Source organism: Mustelus asterias, chromosome 25, assembly GCF_964213995.1.
Source record: "Mustelus asterias chromosome 25, sMusAst1.hap1.1, whole genome shotgun sequence".
Lineage (NCBI taxonomy): Eukaryota > Metazoa > Chordata > Chondrichthyes > Carcharhiniformes > Triakidae > Mustelus > Mustelus asterias.
Window position 1 is genome coordinate 23,056,641 of NC_135825.1, and position 22,940 is coordinate 23,079,580.

Genomic DNA, 22,940 nt, shown 5'->3' on the forward strand with positions numbered 1-22,940 from the left:
GTATCGTGGATAACAAACGTGCATTACAAAATTATTCCGAGGCGTCTGCAGGTATAATAATCCTTCACTGGTGCAAGAGGTTAAACCAGGAGGGCAGAAATCATGGGACTTGATTCTAATCCACACACCCAGCATCCTTTCTTAAATTGCAAATGGGTTAAAGAACTGATCAAGATAAACCTTCCGATGGCACGTGTACCCAATTTGTCCTTTCACAGAATGACAGAACATCTGTTCTCAACTGCAGGAGCACAGTTTATAAATCCTGCACCATTCCTGAATGTTTTGCAGAAATACTGCAGTAAATCTCCTGTTTCATAGGTGCACAGATCCCAAGTACCTGTTGCTAATTTAAGGCAAAAGAAAATTTAGCACCTTATTAATCAAGAGGAACAGATAGAAGGAATTCAGCGAAAGGTATGAAGACCAGTTTCGGATATACCCTTACTATGAGCTACAAGTGCAAACAGGGAAGAAACCGGTTTGGAATTGGGGGAAGTTGCACGGAAGGAGACTTTAAATTTAAATTGCACTTTCAAGGTACCCATTAAATATATGGCAAACACTGACTTTGTAGGACAGACCTTACTGAATGTTAATAGATTGCATGGGATGCTACAGAAATGTAGTATAGATAGAATCCCTAAGTGCAGAACGAGGCCATTCAGCCCATTGAACCTATACCGACAACAACTCCACCCAGGCCCTATCCCCATAATGCCATGTATTTACTCTGCTAGACCCCCTGACACTAAGGGCAATTTATCATGGCCAATCAACCAAACCCGCACATCTTTGGACTGTGGGACAAAACCAGAGCACTCAGAGGAAACCCACACAGACACGGGGAGAATGTGCAAACTCCACACAGACGGTGACCCGAAGCCAGAATTGAACTTGTGTCCCTGGCGCTGCGAGGCAGCAGTGCTAACCACTGTGCCATCCGAGATTCTAAAAAAAATAACTGGTGCTAGAGGTAATAAAAGGATGGTCTATGCTTTATGTTTAAATATTAAGGACGGTGAAGCATTTTGGTATTGTTCACTTTATACAAACAGGAAATATGACTATTATTCAATTTAATTGAAACGGCCCCAAGTAACCCCTAAAGGCCCATTAAATAAAATGCAGGAAGTGTCTTAATACTTGCAAACAACTAAATATAAAGTAATGTCACATCAATTAAACAGGATGTAATAGATTCAAAGGGCCAGCGCACAACCTTCAAACCGGTCTTCAAAAGATTACTCGCTATGGAATCAAGGAAACCTTAGAGGAAAGGGTTAAAAGATTGACAATTATACAAGACCAGAGCAAAGACCAAGTAGTTCATGGTGTGAATAATATTCTCAGCGGGAACAGATTCCTCCATCGCCCTGAAGTCACAATTCCAGCAATACTTCAATTGCAATGAACTTGAACTTGACTGGGAAGTGATGGGGACAATGAACTACAACTTGGAACCACTCAATTATACACGTACCATTTGTGTACAACACTCACATGATTTGCACCATCCATTCACAGAACTGTAAAAGCATTGTCCATATCCTGCCACTTATTTGGCTTCCATTTCAATAATTAGTACACACCCAAAGACCTGAAGGGGGATGCAGCTCTGGCTTATTTTACATACTACATCTCAGTATATTAATACTGAGTCAAGTCAAAGTGCCTCTTTTGTTGTAGGGACAAAAAAGTAAAATTTATCTCCTGGAAAGAATATCAACTCAAAAGAAGTCAGTGAAAAGGGGTTCATTTGGAAAGGTTTACTTTTTGGCTGATTAAAAGTCTTGAGGAGTGGAGTGTTAGTAAAACAGCTTCATCAGTTTAAAAACTTGGGGACACTGATGGGTTGGCAGTGGAGGCGGGGAGGGAAGTTGATAGAACCGTCTAAATTTAGGTGCAGAGGTTTGACTCTTGTACTGCATTTTGTTCAGCTGAATAAACTGAACATTTCTTCAGTTATATTGGTTAAGTGACTATTTAGGTACTCAAAACTGAGCAGAATTAATAGTACCTTATTACCATACTTATTAATATTACTTAATACTGATGGCACCAGGGGAAATATTGTAATATTAATACTGCTCAGTATTAATTAATACTGAACAGTATTATAATATTTCCCCCGGTGGAGCGGCATGGTGGCACAGTGGTTAGCACTGCTGCCTCACAGCACCAGAGACCCGGGTTCAATTCCTGGCTTGGGTCACTGTCTGTGCAGAGTTTGCACGTTCTCCCAGTGTCTGCGTGGCTCTCCTCCGGGTGCTCCGGTTTCCTCCCACGGTCTGAAAGACATGCTGGTTAGGTACAATGGCCATGCTAAATTCTCCCTCGGTGTACCCAAAAAAGGCACCGGAGCGTGGCGACTAGGGGATTTTCAAAGTAACTTCAGATGTAAGCCTAGTTGTGACAATAATAACTAAAATAAAGTGCACTCCAGCAGACAAAACTAGATTTTGCAAAATTGCTCATGGGGAAATTGTGCCCAACTATTATTTTAATTGGGAGTCATTCAATTCTACAAAAATTTGGTTCATTACTTTTTTCTCTGATGGACATGTGGTCTCAGTGGCTGCTCACGCCAGAATTACCTTTCAAACAATTAAAACTTCTTTAAAAAGTTACCAAGGAAATAAACCAACAACGTTAAACACAGTTTAACTGTAACAAATCTGAATGGAACAGTGCCAGCGTTGAACATTCAAAGGCTCCAAATGAAAAGTCAAAGCATGCACCAGTTTTTTTTAAGACAGATAAATGGAAAAGATAAGTGTCAGAATATGACACTGAATTTAAAAATGAGAACAGGTCAAGTGGATATGGATTCAAAGGAGTACAAGCTAGATTTCAGGCTGATGTAAGGAAATGTAAGCTGTTGTATTTATATAGTTTCCTCAACATAGAAACAAGTTCTAGAGTACATCACTCAGAGGTATAATCAGGCCAAAAAATAATTAGCCTATAGAATAGATTTCCAGAGAAAGTAGTGGAGCGAACAACCTGTTTTAGCTAACAGTCGGATCTTGAAATTGGAGAAGATGCGAATTACAATTCAGCCAAACAGCCTCTTATCCTTAATCATCTTTTGGTCACAGTGGTTAGCACTGCTGCCTCACAGCGCCAGGGACCTGGGTTCGATTCCCGGCTTGGGTCACTGTCTGTGCGGAGTCTGCACATTCTCCCTGTGTCTGCGTGGGATTCCTCCTAGAGTCCAAAAGAGGTGCTGGTTAGGTGCATTGGCCATGCTAAATTCTCCCTCAGTGTACCCGAACAGGTGCCAGAGTGTGGCAACTGGGGGATTTTCACATTAACTTCACTGCAGCGTTAATGCAAGCCTATTTGTGACACTAATAAACAAACTGAAAAATACTTTTTTTCTTTCAAAAGAGAAATGCCTAGCTTTATCATCAGTGTTTATTTTGTAGACCACGGTAGCTGCAATTATTAAAGGAATGTGTAATAATATGGTTTTTAGCACTTTTCACCACTGTCTCCTGGGTGTGAACTCAGACTGATGAAATGGAAGTCTCCTCTCTTTGCCCATTTCCACAGTGCTGAATTTGAGCAGTGCTAATTGAGTTCCTAATGGGTACAAACCATCAGAACCAAAATCCTAAACTTCAGTAATTTGGCAATCACATTTGGACAACTGATAAACAAGGGAACTTTAAAAAAAAATAAAAAATGGCTCCGAGGACTTAACATGCTGTTGGTGCAGAGATATTTACTCAAAGTTGAGTCTTGCCATACACTGGCATAAGGATGCTTAATATCAGCAGTGGGTGCAAAAAGTGTTAAAATACTCTATTCCTAGCACTGACGACAGTCATCTCAAGGTACAATATTCATCAAGAGAAAGCAAAGGTTCAAGGTTATATTTATGTAAATGAGCCATGGCAGATTAATGTATTCTTTGAACATGAATGAGCATTGTAAACCTCTGGAATCTTTGCAAAGTTTACATTCATAACTGGAATCTGGACAGCGTAGTGGTTATAGCACTATTGCCTCAAAGCATCAGGGAGCCAGGTTCAATTCCGGAACATTCTCCTCGTGTCTGCGTGGGTTTCCTCTGGATGCTCCAGTTTCCTCCCACAGTCCAAAGATGTGCGGGTTAGGTTGATTGGCCATGTTAAATTGTCCCAGAGTGTCAGGGTGATCAGCAGAATAACTACATGGGGGTTATGGGGATAGGGCCTGGGTGGGATTGTCGTCGGTGCAGACTCAATGGGCCAAATGGCCTCCTTCTGCACTGTAGTGCTTCCACGATTCTCATCTCCTTTTCAGATAATGCACAGTTCACCACTATTTTCTGTTCCAGATCTCTCTCAGGCTGTTTGCATACCTCCCTGCAAACCTCCGATTTCTTCCAACTTCCTTCTTATTTTCAATAGCTTGGTTAAAACTCAAATCAGAAAAGCACTTACTCGCTTTGGTTTTCTTTTCAACTGATTTTTATTTCATCAAATGAATGAAATCCCATTGCAAGAATTACGAAAATACCTGCAGTTTGCAAAAATAGCAAACTGATGCAGCTTGCTGTTATTTACATATATATAGAATCATAGAATTCCTACAGTGCAGAAGGAGGCCATTTGGCCCATCAAATCTGCACCAACCACAACCCCACCCAGGCCCTATCCCCTTAACCCCATGCATTTATCCTACCTAATCCCCCTGACACTAAAGGACAATTTAGCATGGCCAATCCACCTAACCTTTGGACTGTGGGAGGAAACAGGAGCACCCGGAGGAAACCCATGCAGACTCGGGGAGAAAGTGCAAACTCCACACAGACAGTGACCCAAGCTGGGAATCGAACCCAGGTCCCTGGCACTGTGGGGCAGCAGTGCTAACCACTGTGCCGCCCAATGCCGTGTCAGAGACAGGCAATGTTTGTGAACTTAGGTGGGCATCCATATTGCTGTCATACCTCCCAAAAGATTACAGATGTGCAGATGGAGCGCTTCTCCCTCTGGGTGAAAATTCAGACCTGAAGCTGCGATTGGAAACCAGAACTTCTAGGGGACACTGTACCTGGTTCAAAACAATCAGTGCATGCTCAGTTATTGCTGGTGATTCCAGTGATGAATAATAGGGAGGCTGAAGGCGGCAAAGACTCGTTCCAGAAGCTGAGAATAAGCAAAGAAACAATTGTCGCAGGGGTTTCTGTTATTTGAAGATAACATTGGTGGACCTACACCATCCAGACCACGTTAAAGCGGTTTTGCAAGCTAATGCCATTTTTGGTGAAGACCTTACTCGGGGAACATAGGTTAGTTGTATCCCGCTGTTGGTTGGGGATCTGGTTAGCTCTTAGGAAAAGAACTGAAATCCTTCATAAGGGAGACAGAGAAAGAGTTGAAGGACTTCTGTAACTGAGATTGATGACTTCTATGTGGAATGGATTGCTGAGCCAATTCATAAAATCTGCCTTGGTTATGTGTGGCATCTAACGTGTAATGTATAGTTCATCAATCAACTATAATCGTCCTATTAATTTAAGTTTTAACATAAATTGATTCTGGATGGTGGTCAGACAGGTTGGCATTTAGTGTTTGCTTTGTTTGACTGTTGTAAAAGTAAAAAAAAATCTTCATTTTAAAACCGTGGCTTCACAAATAAGTAGGATTTTGGATGTTTGCTTTTAAATGTTACTGGACTCTAAGGGAGATCATAACATGTCAAAAGTGCCTTGCTGACTGCATCGAGACATCCTGTGGTCATGAAAGACAGATCTAAACGCAAGGCTCTCTTTTTAACTTAAATGGTACTTGACCATTTCTAACAATTATAATGAACATTACAGAAGCTGATAGAACAGCAACCTTCCTGACTTCCAGCTGCTCTCAGCTGGGTCCTTACTGTACGCAAGACATTAAGAGATGTCCCGCTAAGTGTAGCCTCCGACAGAAATGTTATGGAGCGACACAAGACTGAAGAGAGATAGCACTTATTCACCCACTTAGCTGCGAGCAACAGCTCTGATGATTAAGGAGGAAGGTCAACGACGTGCATTATTACGGAAACAGAAAATACAGTACTTTTGGATGACAGAAAGAGCGGCGAAAGGGCAAGTGACGGTATGAAAAGTAGAAGGAAATCAAAGCAAGTTAAGTTTCATGCAAAGAGCTTAAATTAATCCTTGAAGATAAATGAAGTGACACGACACAATGCTGCTGACGGTTTTATATCCAAAGATGCTCCCATGACCTCCACAATTAATTCCTGCTGGATTCCTGTGCTGTTGGGGCAAGCCAAGACAGCTTTAATCCGATAGTGAAAGAAATTAAATATCTTGGTGAAATCCACAACGCAGTTCAGAGAAAAAAAAAAATCAGACTCTGTGCCACTTAAAAACTTGCCAATATACAATTATGGTCCATAGTTGTTTTTCCTGAACAAAAATAAACTTGGCCATTAGCAGCTCACTCGGAATCATCACGCTATGGGGTTGCATTCCATTGTGGTCATTAGCATTTCTCCAAAGCTAAAAGTGCCCATCTTCAAATAACAAGCCGAGTGCCTTCCAGTTTATGGCAGAGTTTATAAACAAATTCCCTTCTCACCTCCCTCTTCTTCTCAGAGGCAATAAAAGCTACGTGGAATTGGAAGCCAGGATGCTATTTTCCTGAAGCCGCCACTTTATCGACTGAACTGCTGACCCGAGACAGGGGAAGTCTGAACTTTTTTTTTTGCTGGGGCCTGGACGTGGCACTTCTGATCCGCTGACCTGAGCTCACTCAGTGGGAAAGTTACAGCTGCTTTCCCATTCTGGTTTAAGAAACAGGATAGCGGCCAGGGCCCAGTGGAAACATCAGACCTGAACCGCACATAGCTCAAACGGCAATAGAACATTTCCAAATGTGAGAATGAATGCAAGTGAGTGAAAACCAATGCAAACAATTGGTGCCCAAGCAAAATACCAAACGCACACCAAACGCATTCCTTCTTTGTGTGACGACTAGTGTTTCAGCTCATTTCAGCATCATTCGTGCACCTTAAGCACAGCATATTTGGGCACATGAAATTGTGGAAGTTTTCAATAGGACTGACAGCAGCAAATGCATTTCAAAGAAATTGAAAATACAGTGCCAGTCTCAAGTGAGAATACATGGAAACAAAAAGGTTCAGCAAATTGCAAAGGAACACCTGAAAAGTTACTTGCTGCCACCAACCAAGCTTCCCTCCACCCCCTCCCCACCACCACTATAGCCGAAAATACAATAGTAACTTTGAAGAGTACCTGCACAAGTGAAACATTCGGAACACCAGCCACAACTTTCTGAACCTGAGGGAAGGCGATCATCATAGAACCCCTACAGTGCAGAAGGAGGCCGTCAAGTCTGCAGCAACTCTCTTGACAGAGCATCCCACCCAGGCCCTACCTCCATAACCACCTATATTTACCCCACTAATCCCCCTTACCTACACATCTTGAGACACTAGGGGTCAATTGAGCATGGTCAATCCACTGAACCCTTGCGTCTTTGGACTGTGGGAGGAAACCGGAGCACCTGGGAGGAAACCCACACAGACATGGGGAGAATGTGTAAACGCCACACACAAAGGCCGGAATTGAGGTGCTGTGAGGCAGCTGTGCCACCCTGCAGTTATGGGTGTAATTGTGTTTGGATCGGTGAATTGATAGACAACTGCAATTAAAGTCTGGGTGCACTGCATCTCATTTTCACTCAAAATTCATGTGCGCTCTCTCTGGGTACAAACGCACAGGAAATTGCAGGCCTACCTATTTAAGTTTATTTATTAGTGTCACAAGTGGGCTTATATTAACACTGCAATGAAGTTACTGTGAAAATCCCCTAGCCGCCACACTCCGATGCCTGTTTCGGCACACAGAGAATTTAGCATGGCCAATGCACCTAACTAGCACGTCATTTGGACCATGGCAGAAAAGAAAGACAGACAGACAACAACAGCACAGGATCAGGCCCTTCGGCCCTCCAAGCCTGCACCGACCATGCTGCCCGACTGAACTAAAACCCCGTACCCTTCCGGGGACCATACCCCTCTAAAGAACAAAGAAAAACCGGAGCATCTGGAAGAAACCCATGCAGACACGGGGAGAACATGCGAATCAAACCCAGGACACTGGCGCTGTGAGGCAGCAATGCTAACCACTGTGCCACCCTATCAGTTAAGCTAAATTCAGCAGAAATTCCACAATTCCAAGTCTACATGGCATGCATTTAAAACAAAAATCCTATTGAAATGAGAAATAGCAAATCATGTATTCCAATGTTTCATCACACTTTATAGAAATAGTTTATTTAAAGTTATTTTCTATATAACATCACCTCAGTAATGTACATGTTTGTATGCCATCTACCCATTTAGAGCATTTTGCCCATGGCTGAAAATACTATTAAAAAAGGAAAAATTGTGGTTCATTTACATTGCACAAATTTTTCCTTCAGCACAAATGTTTTGAAAATGGGGCTGCATTCCTCAGTTACTGAAACAGGGTTGCAGCTTTCATCTGGACCCTCAACACTGGTGAGACCGGGGAAGATATCTCATCTAACGGAAGAACAGCGCAACCTATTTTAGAACAAGGTGTCTGGACACGTTATCTGCTTTTGATGCCATCAGAAAATGATCACATCTGCATCAGGTCTCATAAAATACACACAGCAGCTGGAATAAAGAACTCTGCTTACCGACTTCCTAGGCAGTCTAATCTGCAAGGGATTTTTTTTTTGTCATAACCAATTGAAAAATGGGGATAGTGTGACCTTTTGTTACTGGAATATTTTAAAATCCAGTCTTTCAAAGCCTCAAGGGCTTCTCTCTCGAGTGATGAAATAATTATCAATCAAATGGAGAATAATTTACAACTGTCAGATGGAACATGATAGTCATTGAAGACAAACTAAAAAGATTTTGAAAGCTGGTGCTGTATGTACTATTAGACGCATCAATCCAAAGAAAAGGCCAGTTTAGCCTAATCTTAGAGCCCACACCCTCCTGGGGAGTTCAATCAATACAAATCATTTCAACTCTGATACTGTTTCACGTACTGTTGGATCTTCAGACGTATCCTTCCCCCATCCTCTGATTCCCCTGCTCCATGAAGAACCTCGTTTGAGATTTGGGTATTTCTTTTATTTTGTCAAGGCCGTGGGTATGCTGATATAATTGGGTGTGACTTGGCCATCTAAATTGTACCTTCACTCCTCAGCAGCAAGCAGCTCCCAATGGCCGAAATCAAGCAAGTAAAAATTGTGGGGATTTGATAAGAATGGAGAGCTGTGTGGCCAGATACCGCTCTCCCCTCCTCCATACCACCCCTCCTCCCCCCAACCACCAACCCCACCTACCATTTTAATCCACACTTCACCCTCACTATTTCCACCCAGCAAGGAAGGGTTAAAATCAGTCTTCCTGCATTCTCTGCATGTAGCATTGCAATAAGAAGTCTGACAACACCAGGTTAAAGTCCAACAGGTTTATTTGGTAGCAAAAGCCACTAACCTTCGGAACGCTGTTCCTTCATCAGGTGGGTGGGAGTTCTGATCACAAACAGGGCACCAAGACACAAACTCAATTTACATGAATAATGATTGGAATGTGAGTCTTTACAGCTAACCAAGTCTTAAAGGTACAGACAATGTGAGTGGAGAGAGCATTAGGCACCAGTTAAAAAGATGTGTATTGTTTCCAGACAGGAAAGTTAGTGAGATTTTGCAAGTCCAGGCAAGTCATGGGGGTTACTGATAGTGTGACATGAACCCAAGAAGTAGCATTGCAATGCAGGGCAGCCTCAATCACAGCATGGCATCCAATCATTCCAACAGCTATTCAAGGAGCTTGTATCAATGCTGTTTTGGTCTCCAATCAATGAATGTTAGGTTAATCTTAGAATCACAGAATCCTATAGTGCAGAGGCCATGCGGCCTTCGAGCCTGCACCTACCATAATCCCACCCAGGGCCCTATCCCCATACATTTACCCTAACTAGTCCTCTGACACTAAGAGGCAATTTAGCATGGCCAATGCACCTAACCAGCACGTCTTTTGGACTGTGGGAGGAACCGAAGTACCCAGAGGAAATCCACGCAGACATGGGGAGAATGTGCAAACTCCACACAGACAGCGACCCAAGCCGGGAATCGAACGCGGATCCCTGATGCCGTGAGGCAGCAGTGCTAGCCACTGTGCAGCTCCAGATTTGTCAGTTAGTATGTACAATTTGGCAGTATCCTGATGTCCAGTACTCAGCAATGTAACACAACAGGCCACCTCTGCTGCATCATTGTTCTGTCAAGTTAATGCCTGGGTTGAAAATAGTTAACCATTAGCTTCTTCATAAAATTGCATTGGCAGGAATAGCAACCCACGGCCGATTTTATAAAAACTTCGTCAAGAAGCAGAGAGCAGAATGAAAGATTTAATCCGTGCATTTCATCTTTATAGGTGCACCACAATTTGGGTCCAGAAATGGCTTTGGTCTCTCTCTGCCCACTCCCAACCCTATCAGCAGCGAAGCACAAAGCCAACTGACTAAAAACTGCCTCAAACTTTAAGCAACGTTCAAAAGTAAAATGAGTCAAGCCTACATGAACTTGGAAACCCCTAAAGCCAGTTGAAACAGGAAAGCAGACTGCCGATGGCCATTCATCTAAACCGGGCAATATTTGCTCCAGGAAATGTCAAGAACATAAAGGAATTTGAAAACAATTTCTTCACCTTTTGGAAGATGGCCGCACTGCATTACAAGAGACAAAGAACATGATCCTGAAACACAAAGGATTTTTACAAGATAATAAAAAAAAGATTGCTGTCTGTGTTATGCTGCTTGTTATGCACTGGTCAGGTCAGGCCAGTCAGCACTTTGTTGCTGACCCATCTCCTCTTAAAGTCCAGCTCGCAAATCCACAGGGACTCATTAAGGGAAAGAGAAAACAAACATTAAATCTTCACAGTTACTCTGGGAACCAAGCCAAATTATCGGGCCAGATGGATTGCCAAGCCCAAAATGCCTTCCACTCAATTCTCATCAAGCTTTCAGTTAAGTCTTGTTTGTTTCTTTGGTCTTTTAATGCTCCCTCTTGGTCCCAAAGTATGGGCTTTGGTGAAGAGCTTTTAAGACATTTTAAAAAAACTAATGTGACCTCAGCCTGGACCCAGTCATTTCTAACATTCGACTATTTCCAAGGATGCAACAGTATTTGAACATACTAATAAAAACGCGATAACCTGTTTAATTATGTGAAACGTATAAATTTTTTAAAGAAATATGCGCAACTATTCACTGGACTCTTACCCTGAAAAGATTGCCTGAGTAATTTGCATAGCTAATCTTAACATACTTATCTAGCACTGCTCAACATCAAGGTTTAAAATTAATGCAGAAGAGGAACTTCATAGTACGGGGAAAATAAGGAATCGGAGTCACTATAACAGCACATTTCATTGGCCTGTTATCTTCTAACTCATCAGTAAGTCTATTAGGATGGAAGTTATTTCACATGGAGGCAGCAATCCATTTATAGCTTTTATATGCACACATTCCTCGTGTTGCTGGAGGCTTTTGCAAACCAGATTTAGGAGGCACGGAAACTTAAATTCTATCAAAGTCCGCACACTGACACAGCAATAATGGCTCACAAAAATAACCTCAATTTTATTGGATGGGCACATTCATTCATCCAGCCTTGGGTTTCTGGCCGAATTAAAAACTTGGACCAAGAGCGGCTCCTTGGAGCGATTCCATATGTTAGTGCACACTACGCTGCTGACTGATGCTCTTTGCTGGCAAACAGAACACTTACCTTATGTGCTATGTTGTGGCCTTCGTGCAGCAGACTCGGGTGCCGTTTTTTCTAATAAACAGATGACAATGGCACGAAGGAATGTGGCCCAAACACTTGGCCAGTTTGCAATTTCTCAGGGGATTGCTCCATCCATGAATTCTAAAGCTTTGAAAAAGCGTGTGAACCTATTGGAGGAAGTTGTGGTTTGTTAAAAAAGGACATGCTTTCTGGATTCCACTGGGGCACTTCCAAAGGGTCGCTGAGATAATATAAACTACCAGAGAGGCCAACTATTGCTTTAACCCTTTCATCTGCTTCTCCTCCAAAACAAACAAGAGTTTTGCCCTTACAAACAAGGTCATTCACAGGAAACAGTTGAGCCTTTTGGTACCAAACTCCCACAATAGTCTGCAATGTCAAAGATTGTGAACAATTATTTTGTTCATACAATTCATTTAGGAATAAAGTGGACCAATGGGACTGTTTTAGTCTCAATCATTAGACATCAATTGAAAGATGAATGTTTACAACCGTCAAACCTTCCAACTTCCCGTTCAATGAGAAGCAGAGATGGACTTTCACTTATTATTCCAACATATTCATTTCACTCAGATGATCATAGAATCCCTACAGTACAGAAGGCCAATACGGCCCATTGAGTCTGCATCGACACAATCCCACCCAGGCCCGATCCCCATAACCCCATGCATTTAACCTAGCTAGTCCCTCTGACATTAAGGGGCAATTTAGCACGGGCAATCCACCTAACCCAACATCGTTGGAGTGTGGAAGGGAACTGGAGCACCTGGAGGAAACACACGCAGACACGGGAGAACGTGCAAACTCCACACAGACAGTGGCCCAAGCCGGGAATTTAACCCAGGTCCCTGAAGCTGTGAGACAGCAGTGTTAACCACTGTGCCATCCCTTGATCTTGTTGAACTACTCATTTTTACAATAAACATTTTTCTTCAAGCTAGGTAGTGGTCTTTCTAAAATAGTGAGGATGCAATATCGATGTTTAAAATATGACGTATGGTGCAATTAAAGAACAGTATAAGAGTACAAGACTTTGCAATATTTGTGCAATGTTCCACATGCAACTGGAATGAATCAGTTTTGCATTTACTGTGGAAATGTTTCAATGCAGAACTACCATCTGGATGGAAGGTAGAGCTAGGATGCAAGAACAAAATGAGACATTCAGAACCAGTATGATATACTAGATACCTCCGAGACCCAAAATGCAAGTGGAGCTTGGTAAGCACTGAATACATGGGGCAGCACGGTGGTTAGCACTGCTGCCTCTCAGCGCCAGGGACCCGGGTTCGATTCCTGGCTTGGCTCACTGTCTGAGTGGAGTTTGCATGTTCTTCCCGTGTCTGCATGGATTTCCTCCAGGTGGTCCGGTTTCCTTCCACAGTCTGAAGAGGTGCTGGTTAGGTGCATTGACCCGAACAGGTGCCGGAGTGTGGCGATTAGGGGAATTTCACAGTAACTTCATTGCAGTTTTAATTTAAGCCTTACTTGTGACTAATAAATAAACTTTACTTTAAAATTTTAGTTACAGAATGGAAGGAGGAAAATGTTGGAAGTCTTTGGCACAGAAAGGGAGAAAGTGCAGTTACGGAGTCAAAAAAAGGAGACCTGTTGACCATAAACAGAGAGCAGAAAATAAACAAGACTAAATATACTTCAGCACATATTAGCTATCATGGAAGATAAACTCACTGGGAACCTGGCTATCTCTGATTTTACCTTTTAAATGCTCGCTGTGCAAACCTGTTTCCATAGTTCAATCAAAAACCAGCATGAAGGTCTTGCAAAGCTTGATGTTTGAAAAATTGTTTTGACATTTTGTTAAAAAAAAAGGACATTGCTTTGCATTATGCATCCACACACCTCAATATAGGGGATTAAGTGAGATTCTTATGGGACAAGAAATAGAAACTGTGCTTCCATTAACCATACAAAAAAGGAAAGATAAAGTGCCTCTGACAGGGAAATAATAACTGACAACTTTTCACTGAGGTAAAAGATTAATGTCCTACCCAGTTTGAAATACAGTCATAAAAAGAACAGAGCACTCTCTGTTTGATGTCCAACATATTTTTGACATTTCACAGACCTGAATTGTCAGGCTTCAATGTAGTGACTTGTATCACAAGAACCTTTCAGTATGCACTGATTTTCAATTAACCAGTGCCGCTATTCTACTACTTGACTACAAAATATCTAAAAGCAAAGCAATGCTAAATTCAGAAGGAGAATGTGTCAGAAAGTCAAGATGTGGCTAAATTTAAAAGACAGAAATACGAAAAACAAAGCAAAAAGCCAGGCTTGCAAAACAAAACCATCAAGGTCATAAGCGTCCACATCATGGACTTAATGACTTTTATATTGAGCCACTATTAATACAAAAGATCCATGCATTTCCTCAAGCTATCAAGGAGGTAATTGTGCTGGAACTACATCAAACCCGTAGAAAGTAATCGTTCAGCACTTTTGGTCATTTCTCAGGAGAATTGGCCAAATAATCATGAGACATGACATGTTATGCAATTCACAAAATATACCTACCCATTTAAGTTTGGATCTGAGTGGAAACAAAATCATTCCACAACTTTAGAGATTTTCCCAAGACAGCACCACAAATACAATGCAGCAAGACGCGCATCCAGATGAGGGTTGCTGTGAATTCAGTTGGCAACTGAAGGTATATAACAGGATGGATTTACCACTAAATACTAGGGGTGGAATTCTTCCAAGTCCCGTGGCGGGAGTGGAGACAGGGAAAGTTTTCCACTGTGGAGACCAACAGGAAATCAAGCGGAATCTTCTGGCCCTCAATGTAATTGTGTGTCTGGAGCTTTTGCCCATCTTTTGTGGTGGGCCAGGTTTCATGTCATATCCAAGTACCATATTTAAAGGGTGTCCAGACATTCACAATGTCAGACTAAAGAGACATCTGCAAGGTCATCTGCTGGCCCAGCTCCAGAATTTAGTGGCAACTCCCTGTGCATCCTCCTGGCCCATGTTGAGGTGTGCAGGAATATAATGTACCAGCCTGATGGGAGGAAGTGGCCAAGCAGGGATGCCAACACTGCACATGCACAGATTGCTGATTCCATTGGTTCCCCGGGGGATACATAGGAGGCTCATCAACACAAGTGCCAGAAGAGGATGAATAACCTTATTCGCTCCATGGCATATAAACCGCAAAGGCTCTAACATGTCAGGGCCCAAGGCCAATTGGCAACGACATATCCCAGTCCAGTGCATCCATGCTGCGTTGGAGTGACCACTCTGCCTCCTTCACCTTCCAGCACACGTGACAATGCATGGAAAGGGATAACAGACTTAGAGGAGAAGGAACCAGCAACCTCGGCAACTCATGTGCTTGTCTGAGCCTTTCCCTCGCATGTTGGGTGTGCTCAGCACTCTGGAGGGAGCTGACCCACAAACGTCCTGCCCAATTCACATCAGTGATGACCTGCCACAAATGTGGGTTATCTTCCAGGAAGAGGCAAGAAGAATTAACCTGCTCCAATCCACATGACATGCAACTTCTCTTGAACATGCTATCCTCTGAGCAGAAACAGATCAGACACAACTGAAGAAAGCATGAGAAGACTGGAGGAAAGCACTCATTTCTTAGTTCATAGAATCATGGAATCATAGAATCCCTACAGTGCAAAAGGAGGCCATTCAGCCCATCAAGGGCACCTCTATCTCCCTTCAGGTGCTTGGTCTCCTCAAGGAGTCAGGCCAGGGCCCTCAAGCACCCAAGAGAAGGAGCAGCAGCATCTGGATACCTCTAAGTCATCCACTTAGGACTAAGTGAATGTCCACCCCCTCCAAATTCCCTTATATGTGACCCCTTCAACTTCATCCTGTGTCACCACAGAGGGAGCAGCTGGCCCACAGGAGGACAGCCAAAGAAAGCCTCTGCCTCTGGTGCTAAGCATTCAAACACCGGCCATTCAAATCTCCTCATTATTCCACATATAATAGAAAACAAACTTCCTTCAAATGGTAGACCTTACACTGATGATGGAAATAACCTTTCCAAGCCTTTGAATTTCCTGCCAAATAACTGGTTAGTATGGACTGGCATGGATTTGTAACAGGGACTGGGTGGGGGGAGAAAAAGGAGGAGGTGAACACAAGATGGGATGAAGGCCAAAGTAACCTGTAATTCACAGTTGAAGTGCTCATTTTCATGCCAGTTGCAGCAGCTCCTAACTAATTATTAAAACTCCGCTATTCCTTCTATTGAGAAGCTAGCACAGAATGGGTAGATCTTACTTTGGAGAAATACAGATTTTACACTTTTGCCCATTCTACAACTTGGAAATAAAACATAGCGACAAATATAAGCAGCACGTGAACCCACACACTATATCCCCTCTATGTTGCTTCATTGCAATGTGAAACAAGCAAATAAGCTTCTACAGATCTTAGCCAGGTTGAAGCCGGTAAAAAAAAGTTGAAGGTCACTTGGTGCTGAAGCACTACTAATAGCAAACATCAATAATGACATTTAAAAACATTTTTGATCATTTATATTAGTAAGTGACCCCCAGAGAAGTGCGCTAAGGAGATTCCCTTCCTTGAAGTATATTTGTACAATTTATATCGGAACTCTTGTGGAGACAGGATAAATGTGAACATTTCACATTTAATACTCGCATGAAGAATTGAGAATGAATGGAATCTGCTGGGAAATATCTATTGATCCACTGTGTCAAAATAAGTCAACGGTGATTACACCAGACTTTCTAAAGTGTATAAACCCAGTTCAGGAAGTGCTAGACAAGATGTTTTGATACCAAACACATAGCAGGTCAGGTAGCATCTGCAAAGAGAATAGATCTTGGCTGTTTAATATTTAATAAAATATATCTTTTTATTCTGGGTCATTGCTTCTCAGCTTTCTCTAACTGACAGGGTCACACTCCTCAGATAATCACTGTTAATTCATTACGGTACCGCATTGATCCCTGGCTGAATTGCCTTTACTTAAATAAAAACCTGCCCACAAATATCACATCACATTCTGCTCATTCTGAAACAAGGAAAAGTTTCAGCAGGAAGGATTTTTTGGCAACTCGAGAAAATCAAATCTCTGTTTGAAATTTGTCCGCTATATTGAGGCTCGTTCCATTGTCCTAGTCAGTGAGAAATCCCAGAACATTTGAAACTGGACATTCAATTTTACCTTTTTAAGTCTCCCACTTTTAGTTCCTACGAAAACCACAGAGTGATCATTGTAGACGTAGGATGCCACAGATGTCAAGCGGTCCCTATCTTCGGTGAAAACTGTAATGCCTTCCACAAGCACAGAGCCCCCAAGGGGTTGGTTTATATCCAATCCACAAAAGTCATCGTCAATTGGGACTGGCTGTAAGGAAGAAAACAAGGTCTCAGGTTGCGATAATTCATTCATGAGACTCCCACTAAATAGGATACATTGAAGATTTGCTCCCAAATTGATTTTCTGTGAAAAATTGAGAGGAAGATATCCTTCGAGAGGTCAATGAAATGATGCAGTACACCGATGTTACAGTGTGCTGTCTCGTGAAGTGACAGGACATAACTTCACATTTGAAACACAACAAGTACTCAATCTCAGCGGCTACTCAATCTCAACAATGCCATCTGGGGATGCAGCAAGCAAATTCCTCGAGAGGAGAAGCAAGTGTCAGATTCATCACAGACCACTTTTCACACTCAGCCTAGCAAGTGAATTCTGATAAGAGGGCTAAAAACACATTGCGATCCAGAGCATTAACAGATCTAATTTTTTTTTGAGATTGCATATTTATATTTGGGAGGTAGCTAACCCCTCAGATCGTTATTATTAGCAAGTGTTTATTTGAAGTGTTGCTTGCTGGTCTCGAAGTATAAGTACATATGAACTGCATATCTTAACTAAATATCAGCTGGGATTTGCAGCATTGTTCAGTTGAAAGCATACTTTAAAAACGTTATTTTAAAGGATGTGGACACCGCTGGCTGAGCCAGCATTTATTGCCCATCTCTAATTGCCCTTAAGAGGGCAGTTAAGAGTCAACCATGTTGCTGTGGATCCAGAGCCAGACAAGGTAAGGATGGTGGATTCCCTTCCCTCAAGGACATTAGTGAACCAGATGGGTTTTTCCTGACAATCAACAATTTCATGGTCATCTTTAGACTTTTAATTCCAGATTTTTATTGAATTCAAACATCATAGGCCGTGACGGGATTTGAACCCTGGTACAGAGACTGGGTCTCTGTATTACTAGTCCAGTGAGAATACCACTACACCACCACGGCAGAGAAATCTGGGATTAAATGCAAAAACCCATCTGGTTCATCAAGTCCTTGAGGGAAGGAAATCTGCCAATCTTACTTGGTCTGACCTACAGACCTACAAATGTGGTTGACTTTTAACTGCCCACTGAAACGGCCCAGTAAGCCACTCAGTTCAAGGGCAATAAATGATGGCCTAGCCAGCGACATCCATATCCACTGAATGAATAAAAAAAATACATTTGACCGGTTTGTGACACATTCAGGATTGGGCCAACTGCTTACTTTTGTTAAACCTGGTGTGTTAATGCAAACTGCTATTTATTTCTGGTGTAAAGAAAAGTGATGTGAAGATGTACAGGTCCAGCGCCTCAAAAGCAGCAACTTCAAGACAGAGTCCGTGCCAGATTTCAGATCTCGCCTGTTATCGGTTTAGGCAGTTTCGACCAAACCAGATTAGGTTGGGGGTCAAGGGTCACTCGGGCCACTCTGAGCAGATTACTGGTCTGCCACGCCACCCTGCCAGTGCAGCTTGCAGCCGAACAAGCTGGTAACTTGTTTTAATCATTAATTAAAATTCATGCATGGCAGCTTATAAAAATGTCTGATTTTCAGACAGCTGGATTTGACACACTGCACCCGTACATAAATAAAACTTCCTTTTTGATGCTAATACACTCCCTTCTCTCTCCACATAAGCACATACATGCTTTCACTCTGGTGCTAAAAAGGCTGGTACATTGGAAAAGATGTGATTGCACTGGAGGAGGTGCAGAGGAGATCCACCAGGATGCTGCCTGGGATGCAAGGTTGCGTAGGCTTGGGTTATTTTCGTTGGAGCAGAGAAGACTGAGGGGGAACTTGATCGAGATGTATAAGATTATGAGGGCCATGGACAGAATGGATAAGGAGCAACTGCTCCCCGAGTTGAAGGGTCAGTCATGAGGGGACATCGGTTCAAGGTGAGGGGCAACAGATTTTTTGGGGGATGTGAGCAAAAAACTTTTTACCCAGAGGGTAGTGACAGTCTGGAATGTGCTGTCTGGGAGGGTGGTAGAGTCCGGTTGCCTCACATCCTTTATAAAGTATCTGGATGAGCACTTGGCACATCATAACATTCAGGGCTATGGGCCAAGTGCTGGCAGATGGGATTAGGTGGGAGTTCAGGTGTTTCTAATGTGTCGGTACAGGCTCGATGGGCCAAAGGGCCTCTTCTGTGCTGTATGATTCTAGATGACATGCTGTTATATCTTTGCCAGGTGACTTTGCGATCAGTCACAAAGAGGTTACTGGAAGTTCTCCAATTTCCTAAGAGGAAGCTCCTAACCTCAATTTAAATACAAATGCCTCACATGATAAGGCCTCAATGAGATCGAGAATTCACTATCTGACACAAGCACATATTTATTTCCTGCCATTCTATGCCATGGTGCAGCGACACCTCTAGAAAACAATCAAATGACACTCGGATGAAGAATAGCAGCATTAACATTAAAAACATTCACTAAAAATAAATAATCGACAAAAGGTTATTTTCCATGTTCTATAAGAATTACACACATTGTTCAACCCAAACTTATACTTCCCCTATCTTTTCCAAAATACTTCCAATTTTGTTTCTAAAATATGTATCCATTTATTTTTTCAAAATGATAGATCCTGCTGAACACAGGTTTTTTTCTTTACTTCCCCCACCCAGTAGGGTGATCCATATCCTCACAAATCCTTATTAATGCTAAAAACAATTTTTTTAACCTTTCACTACATTTTGTTATGTCTTCTAGTTATCAACCAACCAATGGATATAGTTTTCCCTTCATAACTTTATCCCCAATATTTGTGGGCCCTTTTCATAGTCTTGACTTTCATTCTAAAGTAAGGTGCGGCAAGACAGTTTCAATTCCTTTATTATTTCCATGATATATATATTTTAAAAATCTAGCCTAGATTAACACCATCTGTCGCCTACCTGACTTAGAAATATTCTTGAGCACAAAATGTAGGCTAACATTCCAGTGCAATACTGAGGGAAAGATACACTGTCGCAGGTGTTATCTTTCAGATGACACATTAAACCTAGCCCCCCAGTCATCCTCTCAGGTGGATATAGAAGATCCCATGGTTTGATTCGAAGAATCAAAGCTGGTACAGAAATGATGGGCCAAATGGCCTCCTTCTGCGCCATAACAATTCTGTGATTTAAGGAATCTCATGGGTGCTCGCTTGGTGTCTTGGCCAATGTTAACCCTCAGTCAGCTTCACAAAATCAGATTAGTTGGTCATCTTATTGCTGTTGTGGGGCCTAGCTGTGCTCAAATTGGCTGCCATACTTCCTGCATTGCAATGGCAACTACACTTCAAAAATGGTCCGTTTGGTACAAGTGCTTTGGGACATCAAGGTTGTGAAAGCTGTTCTATCAATGCAAAACTTACTCTTATGTTTGTATGAGCAAAGCAAATAGGTTTTCAGTGGTATTTAAACAAAATTTAAATTAGCAAGGGGATGGGGAGACTTACTGCATGGGTACAGCGGACATCCTTTCCTAGTAACCAGTTCAGTTCCAGATTCCCTTCACCACGGTAACAGGACTGCAGTCTGTCCTTTATCTGCTGATTTATATATTTCACAACAAACACACAGAGTGCCGACTCATCCGGTGGGTGCTTATACTGCTTCTGACCTTTGGAGAATATGGTGAACAAAACATCATCGTCCGTAGATATATTTAAAGATCTCGCCAACACACTGCCAGGTTTAGACAAGTACGCAGCTTGCAAAAGACGATACTCGATTCCATTCTTTACACAGCCGATAGGGAGTGAAACATAGGAATGAAATTTGGGATCTTCTTTGCATAATCGCACAATTCTGGAGGTGTAGAACTGATCATTTGTTGACCCAGTGACTCCTTCAGTTTCTGGCTGCACAGTTAAGAAATACACAAAATTTCCATTGCTGAAACCATAGATGTAGAATATGTCGAAGTGAGACACCATAGCCAGGGTGTCCGAAGGAATTTTAATCAAGGAAGCAACAAAGTCACTGTGCAGCACGTAATCAAACATAGCAGAAGATTCAGGATCCTGTGGCAATTTCCGGCTGGAGATAGTTGGAAAATAGTCTTGCTTGCCATCCACTGCAGTCCCAATAAAGAGCTTGCTGTCCGATCCCTCCGATGACACAATTACACCATACATTGTCCCCGTTTCGTTAACACTTGACAGATAGTGTTCCTTCTTATGTGAAGGCTCCACCAATATAAAGAGGTCATCCAATCGCAAGAGCTTGCAGACTCCCTGAAAGAGACTCCCACAGGCCAGCAACCTATTCTCAGAGTAATCAATAAGAAGCAATTTGTTCACGTTGTTAGTCATTGTTAGGGGCTCATTACAAGGCTGAACAATCAACGGAGGATAGCAGGATTTGTTGTCCTCTTCTGGACCGGTTTCATGCTTCAATAACAATGTTAGGTTGCTTGATAGTTTGTAAATCCAATTGACAGCTCCAACATAAACATTCCCTGTTATACTATGAACAGCCAAGTGGTTGAGCGTCCAGTCCCGATTTTGGATGGGAAAGTTGATGTATTCCTTGCTGCTCCACGAGGACCGCGTAAGGGCAATGATGAGGATGGCGAGAAGAACCACAAAGGTCGACATTTTGGGACACCCTTTCCTCGGTTTCATTGCAAGAAGTACTTAATTCCAATCTGTCAGATGTTTACATGGCTCTGAAAGGCAAACCACATGATAAGTGAGTATACAAAATGTCATAACATGTCAAATATATTAAATATAAACATATTTGAGAATGAAAAGGTTGGGCTTGGTTTTCCTTTGAGACAACATCACTGCTTTAATTGCATCATGGACTTCCGTCTACCACCCATTCCCAACCCATTTTCCGAGACAACGCCACATGGAGGGAGTCCCCACTCCCAAACATGTAAAATCTTGTGGCACTGCAGCAAGGCAAGCACTGCAATGTAAGAAAGAAGAGCTATGATAATTAAAGGGGAGCCTCAGGAGGATTTATGTAAAAGGTAATTAAAGTGGCCATGAATGAGCAGTGTACCTGGTTTCGAAATGTACTCGAGGGCAAAATTGAGGCTATCACTAATTGCCATAAAAAACCCATCTGATTCACGAATGTCCTTTAGGAAAGGAAGCCCGCCTTCCTTACCTGGTCTGGTTATCATGTGACTTCAGATCCATAGCACGATGGTAGACTCTTAACTGAGCTCTGAAATAATTTAGCAAGCCATTCAGTTGAGGGGCAATTAGGGGTGAGCAAGAAATGCTGGCCTTGCCAGTGATGTTTAAAGTTTAAAGTGAAAACTGGAAGTGGGCTGCTAAGGAGTCTGGGAAGGGTTTTTATTTTAACTTTAAAAGTCAGTTACCTGGGAGGTTCCCCCTCATTGTTCCATTGGAGCAAGCTGAGAGGGAGTGATTAGAGGCAGCAGTGCTGGTGAGAGATTAATTGAATTGTTTATTTATTTAATTAGTCAGCTAAGTGTGTGTTTTTTTTTTGGCCTTTACTTTTGCAGTAGAATTTTAAGTTTAAAGTGAAAACTGGAAGTGGGCTGCTAAGGAGTCTGGGAAGGGTTTTTTAAGCGCGTGAAGTATAAAAGGTAGGCTGCAGTATACAGCGGGCAGCGTCGGGAGCTGGCAGTGGAGTGTGTGGGAAGCAGAGTGTGAGCTATAAGGGCTTTGGCTCACAGGGCTTAGGCGAAGGCGAGGAAGGTTGTTTGTTTTTCTTCTGTTACACCCCCTTTTTTGTTTTATCTCCCAAAAACTAAAAAGGACATGGCTGGTATGAGTGGGAGGCCAGTATACTGCATTCGGTGTGGGATGTGGGAGTTC

The 22,940-nt window shown here is 42.4% G+C and overlaps 1 protein-coding gene across 3 annotated transcripts in view; it reads right to left on the reverse strand.

Annotated features, from left to right (window-relative positions):
* Positions 1-22,940, reverse strand: part of LOC144511865 (plexin-A2-like) — a 483,337-nt gene that overhangs the window by 400,322 nt on the left and 60,075 nt on the right. For all 3 annotated transcript variants that reach the window (XM_078242266.1, XM_078242268.1, XM_078242267.1), the window contains 2 exons: positions 20,595-21,808; positions 17,005-17,187 (listed from right to left, as the gene is read on the reverse strand). In XM_078242266.1, the coding sequence (XP_078098392.1) occupies positions 17,005-17,187; positions 20,595-21,764 (1,353 nt within the window). In that variant the 5' untranslated portion in view covers positions 21,765-21,808. The remainder of the gene's footprint in view (positions 1-17,004; positions 17,188-20,594; positions 21,809-22,940) is intronic.